The sequence below is a fragment of the Miscanthus floridulus genome, chromosome 16 (genome assembly GCF_019320115.1).
Source record: "Miscanthus floridulus cultivar M001 chromosome 16, ASM1932011v1, whole genome shotgun sequence".
NCBI lineage: Eukaryota > Viridiplantae > Streptophyta > Magnoliopsida > Poales > Poaceae > Miscanthus > Miscanthus floridulus.
The window spans coordinates 112634265-112648080 of record NC_089595.1 but is presented as its reverse complement, the minus strand read 5'-3'; the positions used below and the strand labels follow the sequence as shown (position 1 = coordinate 112648080).

Sequence of the window (13816 nt, the reverse complement as noted above, 5' to 3'; positions counted from 1 at the left end):
CCTTGTTTAGTTACCCAAAATCCAAACTTTGACACTATGCAAAAAGAAGATTTTCCGTCACATCAAATTTGCGGTACATGTATGGAGTACTAAATGTTGACGAAATCAAAACTAATTGCACAGTTTGGTTATACTTTGCGAGACGAACGTTTTGAGTCTAATTAGTCAACGATTGGACAATTATTATCAAATACAAACAAAATGCTACAGTACGCTACAGTAAACGCAAATTCCGGCGGCGCCAACTTCGCCAGCCAACTAAACGGGGCCTTAGATAAAGGTCAATGCGAGCTTTATACTCTTATTAGAAAATAATAATTGGAAATGAGTGTCGCAATGGGGAAAGTGAATGAAGGAGTAAAAAAGGTGTTTCGCTGCAAGCATCCAAACCCGTTTCACTAACGACCGTTATTAATCCCCAAAATAATTTTCTGAAACAGTAAAAATATGGAAAACAATTTGTGAATTTGAAAATAAAACTAGGAAGAGGGTGACCCAAACAGTGGCGCGCGCACTTGCGTACTCTTGTGTATAATATAATTTTACCAAGTGTTCGCCGTATTTACCACGTTTTCGGTGTCGTGCGAGGGCATCACCGCGCGTTCTGCAGGTGGGCTGCTGGCGGCGCCCACGCGGTATGGGCTGTTCATCACCCTCCCAGTCCCACTTCACGTCTGCACTAACCCGCGGCCACGTCGGCATCTCACTTCAAAACCTGATCCAAACCGACGCTGGTTCCATGAATGAAGAGAAAAATTGGGCGGGCATGTGTATCCCATGGAGACATTGTTAGTGTCATGAATTCATAGTACGTGTCGTCCATACAAAGAGAGTTACAATTCTTTTAGATTTACGTCGTGTCCATACAAAGAGATTTTTTTTGTTTCTTTGTCATTTGTTATTCTGAATTCACGTAGCAATCCTACGCGTTTAATGTTTATGCATTGCCATGTGCGGTGAATCAGCGATGTGCGATATGTACTCGTAGCGACTTCGTGCCGATTCTTTTTTTCCAGATCCGTTCCGTTGGCGTTGTTGATGCACTCTCGATCGCACTAGCCAAAGCGCGTAACCACGTCCATGTCCATCCCACGGAAAGTTAACGTATGCCCGATGCTGCGATCAGCGATTCAGCGGTCAAGATTATCCCGTCAGCTGATCGCATCCAGGGCGTCTCGATGCGATCGAGCGCCAATCGCCGCGTATAAAAAGCGAGCCCCCCGGCGCCGAGGAGCGTCCAGCCACCGCACCCTTCCGAACATGGGACGCGGCAGTGGCCTGCTGCTGAGTCGTCGTCGTCGTCCGAGCACGGAGACCGAACGCGAGCAGCGCTAGCAGAGCATGCTTTGGGAGCGCAGCAGGATCGTCATGGACGACGGCGGTGGCGTTGACGACTTCACCTTCGCCGCCGCCCAGCCGCCTCCTCGTCTACTATCTGCAGGCAGCGGCGGCGGTTGCATGGGCCCGCCGCTGCTGTACCCAGTCTTCGGCCGGCCGAGGTCCCCGCCGTGGGCTGCTCCGGCCCCGGAGCCAGAGACGGCCACCGCGCGGGTGCCGCTAGGACGGCTTCTGCTCGTGGACAGGGATCCGTCGCCACCGCCGCCGCCAGCGCCCGCGGACGACGTCGACGACGACGAAGGCCTCGACTCGGTGCCGGCGGAGATGTTCTCCCCCTGGTCCCCCGGGTGGTCGGCCGCGGCGGCGTCCTCCTCCCCGGCGCGGTGCAAGAAGAGCGGCTCCACGGGGTCCGTGCTCCGCTGGCGGCCCCGGCTCGCCGTCGGGCGTAGCCAGAGCGACGGCAAGGAGAAGTTCGTCTTCTTGAGCACCGCCTCCTCCGGCGGGTCGTTCGGGCGCCGGAACCAGAAGGGGCGAGGCGCCGTGGAGGGTGCTGCCAGCGCCGGCTCCGCTGGAGGTGGTGGTGCCCACGCCTGGAGCTATTACGTCAACAATAATAAGGGCGGCGGCGCGCGGCGCCGGAGGTCGTTCCTGCCATACAAGCAGGACCTCGTCGGGCTGTTCGCCAACGCCGCCGTGTTCCGCCGGAGCTACCTCCCGTTCTGATGAACACTACTCAGCGGCATATCATACGTATTAACGTATACACGTACGTAGAGTGATTAAGTTGGTACAGTATAATATACTGCTATATATGTGAGCGATTGGTAACTTTGGCTGGCTTGTTTATTTGCTGGTAATCATCAGTTTACTGCAGTGTAATGTAACACAGGGCTGGATGACAGCTTTATACTTGTAGCCGGTCAGCCGTGAAGTGTGTGTACTGTGCACACTCCATTAGTCCATTTTATTCAGCATATTTTTAGGTTTTGTTTGACGTATTGCTTGTAGAGCACGAGCAGGTGATATATATTTTGGATTACGAGACAGCTGTTCTTGTTCTTGGTGACAAAAAGAAAAGAAAAAGTGGAGTTAGAGAATCCTCTTTACTTACTTTTTTGTTTTTGTTTTTAATCTGAGTTGCTAGCGATGCCGATGCTCTACCTATCTGATCCATGACTACTCGTCGTGCCTGCTTTGTGTACGTAAGCAGGCGCCTACTAGCTACTGGCACGTACTGGTCCTTGACCTACTGTTATTATTAGTTGCCTGACGACGTATTGCAATACGAAGCTGATCAGAGGTGATTAGACTGCTTAACTAAGAGATGGTGCATACCCAACGTACGTATAAACCACCATCCAATTACAGTTTCCTCCGCACAACCACATACTCCGTTTGTTAAAGAAAAGATGAAGTAATTTTAGGTTTGAACCAAATCAAACTTTCTTAATTAAGCTTAACTACAGTTACACGTCCAAATAGATTTATTAGATATATATTATATTTAATTTGGTAATACTTATTCGATATCTATTTTTTTATATAAATTTGATCCAACTGAGAATTGTTTGATTACTCAACAAGGGAGAATTGTCACTCTTTTTTTTTTGTACAGAGGGAGTAGTAAAGAAGCAGAGTAGATCGATATTGTTCATTCAAATGGAAGCTCACCCTTTCTTTCGAGGGGGATCGATCTCAGATGCTTAAAACTCAGTGGAGGATGTGGATCTAGGCATATCGATCTCTACAATATACACAAAGGAATCAAGCAAATAAATAAAGTTGGAGTCGTTTTCCCTGGCCCTGCGTACGTGCAGCGTGCTGCACCAACAAGTAATTAACCCTCGTTACGTCGCTCATGCATGTCCCAACTCCCAAGCTGGTGCTTCCATATGCCATGGTGCTGCATCACCATGTTGATCGTCTCCGTCGTCCCTCAGCTGCGCAGGCGGCCGGCAGAGCGTCGTCGTCGTTGTCGAAGTCTTCTTTTTTTCCGAAAGATGTCGTCGTCGTCATCGTCGAGGTCGACCGAAGCGGTCAAGCGGCGGTGTACCACTGTACCACTTCAGCTTGCACTCACCTTTCACAGGCCATTAGCGCTAGGACTAGGACCTAGCTAACAGTGGCCGCTGACGAGAGCGATCCGACCGCATGGCTCCCGGCCACAGCCATTAATCTAGTGGTGGGACGGGGACGGGGCCGGGGCCCCGGGGCCGGCCGGCCGGCGGCGTGATTAGGAAGCCTGCAGGTTATTAGTGTGGTGGTGGCGAAGGCTAAGCCCGGCGGACGTTAATGCCAGACGCGGACCCGTCACGCGACCCTAAAACGATGGCGCGGCGCGCCTGTCCTAGCTAGAGGCTCCTAGCAGTGTACAGTGTTCTTGATCAGTTGCGTCGCCCGCCGGTTTGCTTTGTTCGTCGCCGCACGCGGCCTCCGAGTTCAGATCATGCGTCACGTACGCAAGAGCCAAGAGGTTTACGCTGGTTGGTGCTGATGCTGGTTTGGGCTGGTTGGTGCTGATTTTTTGTGAGAGGAAAACACTGTTGGCTGACTGGTTTGGGCCAGCTGCCAACAAGCGAACAGGCTAAAGAGCTGCGGAGCTCTATGGGGCCGTTTGTTTGGGCTCTGCTCGGCTCTGGCTCCTTCGTCGTCTGTGTTACTTCCTGCTGTAGCGACCAAGAAAAAGGCTCCGGCTCCTGCGCAGACCAGAGGAGAGCCAGAAGAGCTGGCGAAGGATGCTTCTCCCGGCTCGGCTACAGTTGCGCTACAGTTGCAGGGCCGGAGCACCAGAAGCCGCGCCAAACACAGCCATAGCAGACGCGACGCAATGACCAATGCGAATCTTCGCCGTTCGCCAACGCTACATGCGCCGTACCAGCTGCTGTCTGTGGAGATCACTCTCTAGCACCATCTAGTCTAGACGATCTAAATAAAAAAAAACCCCTTCTCCTCCAGCACAGGCTATAATCTCGGTTTCGACGGGAGTTTATTAATAAATACTCCATCCATTCCCAAAAGAACACAATTCTAGATTTAGACCGAGCTATTTTTTTTTTTAAATATCGACCAAGTTTATAAAAGAAATATCAAGATTCATTTTTTCAGATAGATTTACTATAAAAACATATTTCACATTTTCAAATAAATTTTATTCAATATCATAGATATTACTACAGTAGTTTTAGATTCGATCATCCTTAAAATTGTTTGACTACTCGAAACGATGATGATTGCATTTTTTTAAAACTTATTAGGGAGTAGTACACGGCATAGAAAATCCGAGAAAAACCACGTGACATGTTCTCTGTACTTGCAGTTCTTACTCTTTTCCTCTGCGCGGACATCATTTTTTTGTCTTGATTTCAAATTGAGAGGCGATCGCTCCTTTCCGAGATTTTCTGATGCAAAATTTTAGCAAGTGACTATAACGCAAGCTACTTTCCCAGCCCTTTTTTTTCACCGATAGATATATTGTCGCGCGTAACGAGACATATCCTTCAGTCCTCTCCTTTTCCGCAACTGTTTTGATTTTTCAAATTCCACGACAAGCTCTAGATATGTAGGTAGGAAAGTAGCCCCAGCGATCTATGGCACGTCACGGGTCACGGCATAGCTATCACATTGATCCCTGTTGTGTTCCGGGATCGCACCTAGGATTTGCAACGGTGCCAACTGCTCCTGCAAAAAAGTCAGCACGTATTTTTTTTGGTCAAAAAGGTTTAGGTGATCTGTGATATCAGAAGTCCATTCATTCATCGACCTGCAGTTCCCTTCCCTGGAGGGTCATCTGATGAACATCTCGTATTAATAAGGTAGGCCATCTATAAACTCTAAAGCACTGTAGGATGCGTGCATGCTACAGCACACACAGAAAATGCGGGCATGAACATGATTACACGACGGCATTACGGCAACCTGGATACCCATTTCCCACCAGACCAGAGAGTAGATCTTCTACTACAGGCATGAATTATGTACAACGAACGAATCCTGTGATAGGCGAAAATGCTAAGACGCCTTATGTATTTGCGCCTCTGCGCCTACTTGAGAAACTGAGGCTATGATACAGAAGAACCTGGTTTACTAGGATTCGTCAGCCTTCGGTTCCAGGACCACAGGGATCTTCTCTTTATGATCGCCACGCAAGACTTCCACGGTCACCTTAAACACCATGCAATTCAGTATCTTAGCAAATAGCAACTATCAAGCACGTCAAATTTCTTCTTTTGTATATAGACATGTATAGGTAAAAAAAAAAAAACCCAAAGCTTACCGTCTCCCCAACTTTACACTGATCCAATATCCGATACAAGTCGCTTCCGTTTGTTACCTTTGAACCATTCACAGAGGTAATTATGTCACCCAGGATAAGCCGGCCATAGGGATCTCGTTTGGTTGATTGCAGACCCTGATAAACAACATGGGAAGTAGAACTTTTAGCCACAGTAGCAGTATTGATGCAAAGACATGATTTAGAAATGCATCATGTTAGACGAAAGGTACAAAGGAGGAAAATTTCTTTGAAAAAATTATTTTTCATGTCCAGTTTGTTTTCTGAGTTGTTCTTAGTTCCAAACACACATGAAAGCTCAACAGAAGCTACAGTCTAGTGTATTAATAAATAATAGCTCAAGGTTTTCCCATGGTTGCATGGGTTGTAACTGGGCATAGAGAATGAATAATCTGAAAATAATAATGAAGTCCAGAACTCAAAGTGAAACTGAAGCATAATTACAGCATCCCCATTCTAAGAAATCCCTGCTTTCAAGTTAAGTCATTACCAAATCAGGAAATACAAAAGGCATCTCACCGCTTTGCCAGCTGGTCCGTTTGGAGGAGCATCCAAGACAAGCACTCCACTTAACCCAAGCTGCTCTACAGATTGATCAGGGGCAAATTTTATTCCCAAAATAGGCCTTGTCACCTTGCCAAATTTTATAAGTTGGTCCACAATGCCCCCAACCTGAAAATAGGTATTATTTGTGTCGTTGTCAAAGCATGTGAGTTAACTGCAAGGAAGAATGAAACCAAACTAAACTGAATTTTGGAACTGACTTGAGTGAACTGCTACTGTCAACAGATTTTTAGAAAACAGAGTTGAAAATGTACATACTGTATCAACTGGAATGGAAAACCCAACACCAGATGATGCTCCTGAGGGCGAGTATATAGCAGTGTTTACACCTATCAAGTTTCCAGAACTATCAAGAAGTGGACCACCACTGTTACCAGGGTTGATAGCAGCATCAGTCTGTATCACATCTTGTATAGGACGTCCTGTGGCAGCTGAACTGATTTCTCGACGCAATCCACTAGGGGCATCAGCAGAAACAGTAAAACAGAGTCTCAGTGCATTCCGATATGAATCAGAGAAAGATGAATCAGCTTAACAAACAATGTTCCACCTGATAACACCTGTTGTAAGAGTGTGGTCAAGGCCAAACTGCAAACACAAAAAAGTAATAAATGTTTAAGACTATGGGTAAATTGGTAATAAGTCTGCAGCGTATTAACAATCGAGAGAACTCGCCCTTGTTATTGAAGTTCAATAATTTTCCTAGCAAAGCTAAGATCATATCTTTCCGCATTGGAATTCTGTCAAACTTTGATCTGTGGAGCGCGGAACAAAAACGATGCACATCATTTTTTTATGATCACATTAATGTTTGCTGTAACTCTAGTATGTTATTACCTTTAAACACTACCTAACAACATATTCATGAAACAAGAACAGCAGCTGGCCTTTGCAAATGTTTATCATGGATCAAGAATTCAAGGTTAAAATAAGAAAAAAATTCAGGAATCCTAGTAGCAAGTACATAAAAGTTAGAGCACCAACCAAAGGCTTTAAGATACCACATCTATCTCTAACTTCTAAGGTACAAATCAACCATGCTGTACACATAATCTCATTATATTATAAGCAACACAACAAGAAGAAAGGTGTTTTTAGCACTCACTGGGTTTCCAATGGCATATACTTTCTGACCAACCAGTAGGTCTGCTGACATACCAACAGGTATAGGTCTTAGTTTATCCTTCGGTGCTTTGATACGCAAAACAGCAACATCCTTGTCCTGGTCAAATCCAACAACTTGCGCTTCATACACTGACTGATCAGCAAGTGTGACCCTGCATAAAACTATCAGTTGTAACTTCATTTTGCCATTATATATCTATAGGCATCACTGACATCTAAAAGACACGAAAAAATATATATAAACACATATGGATGTTTTGCATTCGTGTATCTGACCATGTGGAGATCTAGCAGTGAGATGGGCACAACTGCAGAGCATTGCCAACTAACACAAAAACGTGGTTAGCAAAAGTCAGAAGTTTATGCCATTGCTAGCCTGAAGAATTAGTTATTTTGCATTAAAATACTCAAAGTGTAGCATTAAGTTTCACTTCTTGAAATTGGGATGCAAGGAACTTCTAGAGAAAGTAGTATCTTTTCTAAAACTTTGTGTAATGCAGAGACATTCCATAACTTCTAACAACCAGATAGTGAAGCTGTTGAACAAGTGTCATGTTGCTTCCGCTACACTAAAATATCGGCCTTTTCGACATACTACTTTTGCTCCGACCAGGTCTTCTAGGGAGCCAAATTGATAATGAACCATTACAGATGGGCCCTGTGCCCCTGTTTGTAGTTTGCTGGAGTGTTGTCAATCAGTAATTGCGCTGCTCCGGCTTACCAATAACACATTGCAGCAGCAGCACCACAACTCCTTTCCCCCCACTCTGTCCACTTGAAATTATTGGAAGGCTAGAGCATATTTTAATGAAACACCAGCGACCGTAACCTTTAATACTAGAATTGACAAGCTTTGATGTTTGATCTGAACACAACCAATCGGCTAAGGAAGCGTAGTAGGAAAGCAATCCAGCCGTCCGAACCAACCAACTAACCTGAGGTCTGACGCGCCACGGATGACATGGAAATTGGTGACGATGTGGCCGCTCTTATCCCAGACAAAGCCCGACCCAGACCCCTGTGGCACCTCCAGCACGTCGAGCGTGAACGCGTCCTGCCTGCACACGCAGCACGCGTAAGAGATTAGAGCATCCTCTAGCCTCTGATTGCAATCCGGAGGAGCTGAGCGCTCCCGAGTTCAGACACACAACGCAGAGGCAAGGAACGGGGACGGGGAGGCCCACCTGACGGCGAGGTTGGTGATGTAGACGACGGAGGGCGTGTTCTCCTGGAAGAGGCGCACGGTGGCGAGCTCGTCCGCCTGCAGCTTCCGGGGCGTGGAGACCACGAACGCGGATGCCGCGCCGGCGTCGCCGAGGACCAGCGACGCGGAGGCAAGCGCCACGATGAGGGAGCCCGCGGCCGACGACAGCAGCCGCCCCGCGGCCTCGGCGGGGACTAGCTCGCGGAGCCGCCGTAGCCGCGCCCACGGCCACGGCGAGGGGAGGGCGAGCGAGGAGGCGGAGGCGGGCGCGGGCTTGGTGGCCGCGGCGCGCGCGAGGTGCCTGAGGAAATGACGCGGGCGGCGTGGCGGCGGGAGCGGGGAGAGGAAGCAGGCTGTGGCGGAGGACGCGGTGGCGGCGGCGGCGGCGGCCATCGGGGCTGCTGTTGCTTGCGTTGTGCGCGCGGGGGGCAGGACAGTGGAGCGAGCGCAGCCGCCCGCGGCCGGGGGTGTTTGGACGATGAGTGGACGCGCTGCGTTGCTGCTGCCTGGTGCAGTGCCACTGCTTGCCTGGCGCTTTCCTACTGGCTGCTGGCTCGTCTCGCTTCTTCTCGGCTCGTGTATTTCGTTTCGTGCTCCGTCGTCTCCCAATGGTCCATGATGCATGATTAATTAACCATTGCTGGATGCTTCTCGAGGCCTCAAGCTTTGTATGTGTAGTTATTACATGAGTCACTGTGGAATTGGTAACATCGATGAGTATCACTGTGGATGAAGGATCAATTTATTATAGTTCCCAATTTGTAATCTGTAAAGTAATAGAAGGGCATCTTTTAGGATATTATTGATGGTTGTGCCGATTATTTTTGCAAGTTCACTGTGTGTAATCTGCAGAGTGCAGACTCGATGCACACGATCTCCGTGAGTGAGTGAATCTGAGTCCTATTGTTTGTGTACAGCTGGATCAGTAACAAGTGACAAAAGGATGGATTAACAAAGTACATTGAAAGAGTGGAATACTCAATGTATTACTTAGGCATAGTCAGTATATATATATAGGCCATGTGGGGAGTCACGATAGACAGGCCCATTAGCCCAATTACATTCCAACACTCCCTCACAGTCTAAACTAGGAGCACCGCGAACATTGAGACTGGACCTAAACTCTGTGAAGACGGACGTCGACAAACCTTTGGTGAAGACATCGACGCATTGAGACGTAGTGGGAACGTGCAGGACGCGAACTTCACCGAGGGCGACTCGTTCTCTGGCGAAGTGCAGATCAATCTCAATATGCTTGGTCCGCTGATGCTGGACTGGGTTGGTGGAGAGGTAAACGGCACTGACATTGTCACAATATACCACAGTGGCGCGGCGAAGAGGGTGATGAAGCTCTTATAGAAGTTGTCGCAACCAGCAGGCTTCAGCAACACCATTGGCCATAGCCCGATACTCCGCCTCAGCGCTGGACCTGGACACCGTTGGCTGACGTTTGGACGACCAGGAGATGAGATTGTCCCCGAGGAACACCGCATACCTAGATGTGGATTTGCGCGTGTCAGGACATCCCGCCCAATCAGCATCCGTGTAGACAGTAAGATCAGCCGGTGAGGTCCGGTGAAGATGAAGACCAAGATCCAAAGTGCCCTGGAGGTAGCGGAGAATGCGCTTCATAGCGCCAAGATGAGGCTCCTGTGGGTCGTGCATATAGAGGCAGACCTGCTGAACAATATACGCAATATCTAGACGGGTGAAGGTGAGATACTGAAGTGCTCCAGCAATGCTGCGATAGTGAGTAGGGTCGGCGACGGTAACACCATCAGCAGAAAGCTTAGCATGAGTATCAACAGGAGTACTGCAGGGCTTGCAGTTAAGCATACCGGCACGCTCCAGAATATCTAGCATGTACTGACGCTGTGAGAGGAACAGGCTGTCCTGGTGGCGTTGAACACTGACTCCCAGGAAGTGGTGCAGGGACCCCATGTCCGTCATAGAGAATTCTTGGCGGAGGGCTGTGATAATCCGCTGAAGAAAACGCATGGAGGAAGTGGTCAGAACAACATCATCAACATAGAGGAGCAAGAAAGCCATCTCTGAGCCTCGGCAATAAATGAACAACGAAGTGTCAGACTTAGCCTCAGTGAACCCAAGAGAGGTGATATGAGAGGCAAAGCGACTGTGCCAGGCGCGCGGTGTTTGCTTCAACCCGTACAGAGACTTGTTCAGGCGGCACACATACTCTGGTCTGGAGAAGTCAACAAAACCAGCAGGCTAAACACAGTATACTGTCTCGTTCAAGGTGCCATGGAGAAAAGCATTCTTCACATCAAGCTGATGAATCGGCCATGATCGAGATAGTGCTAAACTAAGAACAGCCCGAATAGTTGCTGGCTTGACCACAGGACTGAAGGTTTCATCATAATCAACACCTGGACGCTGTGTGAAACCGCGAAGCACCCACCGAGCTTTGTAGCGATCCAGAGAGCCATCTGACTTGAATTTATGATGGAACACCCATTTACCGGTAACAAGGTTGACACCGGGCGGTCGAGGAACCAGAGTCCAGGTGTCGTTTGCCTGTAGAGCATCAAACTCAACCTGCATAGCGAGACGCCAAGCGGGGTCAGACAAGGCGACGCGGACGGAGGTAGGCACTGGGGAGAGCGCCGTTGTCTGCAGGTTCAGGCGGTCGACAGGGTGGCGAGCGCCATCCTTGCCACGAGTGCGCATGCCATGCGCATTGGTGACAGGTGGGATCGCCTGCGGCGCCGTGGCGGTGGTGCGGCCGGTGAGGCGACCGGTGCCGCTGGGAACGGCCTGGGACGGGGTGTCCACAGGGGCAGCAGCACCGGATGGCCCAGAGGGTGAGGCGCCATGACCAGCCCCCGTGGCAGCGATAGTGCCGCCTGAACCAGCAGCAGTGCCGCCGCCCAAATGAAAGGATCTAGCAATGCCTAGAGGGGGGTGAATAGGCATATCTAAAAATTTACTGCAAATGCTAAGTTCAAATCTGTCAGCCACTGTCAAAAGTCCCGACGTTTGGGTCAGAACTCCCGACGTTGTCAGAAGTTTCGACGCAAACGTCAGCAGTCCCGACGCCTAAGTGAACTACAAAAGCAGTGTCAAATTTAACTTTACGGATAAATAATCTTACAACCTCACTTCCTAGTGGTTTGGTGAAGATGTAGGGTCACTCCCTTGACGTCGTAATGCCTCCAAACCGTAGATCAAGTCCAAACCCTAAAATAGAGATTTTGGAGACAAAGAGACAAACACATACAAGTAATCTCAAACAATCACAACAACAACAAGCACGCAGGACACAAGAATTTATCCCGAGGTTCGGCAACCCCACAAAGGAGCTCCTACGTCCTCGTTGTTGAGGTGACCACTAAGGTCGGAGTCTTTTCCACCTCCTTGCCTCTCTCAAAGCGACCACAAAGGTCACTTGAGCTTTCCACTAAGAAATCGAAGGGTGATACAAACTTTCCAAGGCTCTTCCACAAGATGGAAGCTCTTGGACAACGCCTAGCCGGCTAGGGGCAAAGCCTAAGAGTAATAGACGCAAAGACAACCGGCTTGATGAAGAAATCAAATGCTCAAGCTTTCCAAAGTGATGCTCTCACTTAATCCACTCTCCTTTCACTCAAAAACTAAGGGAATCGATGATTGGAGCAAAGGAGGAAGGAGAGGGGTGCTTTAGTTGCTTGGGAGCTGTTCAGCATGAAGTGAGTCAACTGTGAAATGAGTCCATAATGGTTAGAAGTGAAGAGAGGAGTATTTATACTCTAAGTGAAAATCCAACCGTTCAGATCTACATCGGAACTCCCGACATAGATCCTGGGACTTCCGACGTAAGCAGAAAATACTGTTCACAATGGGTCAGAAGTCCACGAGTGAAAGTCAGTGTCGGAACTCCCGGCAAACATCGAGACTTCCGACAGTCGGAACTCCCAATGATCGTCGGGACTTCCGACGTGCATAGTTAAACAGCCAGCCAGCACCGCTGATGCCAGGACTCCCGACTAGGGTCAGGTCAGTGTTGAAACTCCCGGCGAACGTCGGGACTTCCGTCGATCGGAACTCCTGGCGAACGTCGGGACTTCTAACGTGCACAGACAGCGAGCAGTCAGAAGCACAGGTGCTGGGACTCCTAGCTTAGGTCGGGACTTCCGACTGTCAGGAGTTTCGACTTACGTCGGGACTTCCGATGCCGAAAGTCACAGAAAATTATTCTATGTGCTCGTGAAGTGCTAGAGTGACTCTCTTTTGATTTTATTTAAATGCTTGAGCACTCTATCTTCCTCAGACCAACTGAACTTGCATCCCTCTTTATAGTGCGGCGGATCCTAAACTCAAAAACAAAATTAAAACCTTTGGAGATCGTTTTGAGTTCGTCCGCCTTTACAACTTAAAGAATTGAGGGATACCATTTCATCTTTATCAACTCTTTGAATCTTTCATGGGACTAATAGCTGCAACATATCTCATTAAGATCATATTAGTCCCTAATTTGGATGTCATCAATACACCAAAACCCACATAGGGGGCAAATGCACTTTCAATCTCTCCCTTTTTGGTAATTGATGGCAACCAACTTAGGCTTTTATAAGAATGAAAGAATTTAAAGCTTTTGAACCCCAAAATTTATGAAGAGCTCCCCCTTGATGTATGCATGAATTTGAATATCAACTAGAATCACTTATACATGATTTGCATACCTCAAGACAAAAGCTTCCCCTAAATTTTGTAATCCGTGGGGTGCAACAAGTGTGTGTGAACAAATAAGTATCAGTGAAAAGAGATGCGATATGACATGTTATTTCACACAACAAGTAAAAAGAAGTATGATGGCCAAGATTTCAAAGTAGAAACTTGAAGTAACACATGGCCATACAAAAAAACATTCATCATGACAAGTAGAGATAAGCACAAGGAAATAAGATAGATTAAAACATAACTTATCCTACAATCATCCATCACACATATATAAATAGATAGTTGTCCATCACACGGTTGCCACCACACGACATAGTTCATACACGCTAAAGGTTTTAAAGTTCCAAAACATAAAGACCAACTAACTTATTACAATAAATCAAAGCCTAACACTCCCCCTTTGTCAACAAGTGCCAAAAGGGCTAGGCCGCATGAGAAACCAACTACTCATCGTCGTAGTTATCATCTTCGCCTTGGTCACCTTCCTCACCATCGTCGTCGTCTTCATCATTGTGTTCCTCTTGATATTCCTCATCCTCTTCAGTTGCTTTCCCTTTGCCATGCGGGCGAGAAGAAGCATCATCGTCGTACGCCACACAAGCCTCATCATATAAAGC

The 13816-nt window shown here is 48.0% G+C and overlaps 3 protein-coding genes across 3 annotated transcripts; 1 reads left to right on the top strand and 2 right to left on the bottom strand.

The window, feature by feature from the left end:
• Window positions 1-1229: 1229 nt before the first annotated feature.
• LOC136513364 (uncharacterized) lies at window positions 1230-2332 on the top strand. The gene has a single exon (XM_066507364.1). The coding sequence runs from the start codon at window positions 1342-1344 to the stop codon at window positions 2059-2061; it is 720 nt and encodes a 239-aa protein (XP_066363461.1). The 5' UTR covers window positions 1230-1341; the 3' UTR covers window positions 2062-2332.
• Window positions 2333-5181: 2849 nt separating this feature from the next.
• On the bottom strand, window positions 5182-9340 carry LOC136511922 (protease Do-like 1, chloroplastic). The gene is made up of 8 exons (XM_066505946.1): window positions 8503-9340; window positions 8254-8376; window positions 7299-7470; window positions 6744-6781; window positions 6452-6650; window positions 6149-6301; window positions 5612-5746; window positions 5182-5499 (listed from the first exon to the last, which is right to left on the bottom strand). Exons 1-8 carry the CDS (start codon window positions 9144-9146, stop codon window positions 5422-5424), a joined length of 1542 nt encoding a protein of 513 aa, XP_066362043.1. The 5' UTR covers window positions 9147-9340; the 3' UTR covers window positions 5182-5421.
• Window positions 9341-9875: 535 nt separating this feature from the next.
• Window positions 9876-10571, bottom strand: LOC136511304 (uncharacterized mitochondrial protein AtMg00810-like). The gene has a single exon (XM_066505421.1). It carries the CDS (start codon window positions 10569-10571, stop codon window positions 9876-9878), a length of 696 nt encoding a protein of 231 aa, XP_066361518.1.
• Between the last annotated feature and the right edge of the window lie 3245 nt (window positions 10572-13816).

Coding starts and splice junctions, on each gene's coding strand:
- LOC136511304 (XM_066505421.1), bottom strand. CDS start 10,571: ATGGCTTTCTTGCTCCTCTATGTTGATGATGTTGTTCTGACCACTTCC.
- LOC136511922 (XM_066505946.1), bottom strand. CDS start 9,146: ATGCATCATGGACCATTGGGAGACGACGGAGCACGAAACGAAATACAC. Junction 8,377..8,502: donor ATCACCAACCTCGCCGTCAG/GTGGGCCTCCCC, acceptor CTGCGTGTGCAG/GCAGGACGCGTTCACGCTCG. Junction 6,782..7,298: donor TATATGCCATTGGAAACCCA/GTGAGTGCTAAA, acceptor TTGTGTTTGCAG/TTTGGCCTTGACCACACTCT.
- LOC136513364 (XM_066507364.1), top strand. CDS start 1,342: ATGCTTTGGGAGCGCAGCAGGATCGTCATGGACGACGGCGGTGGCGTT.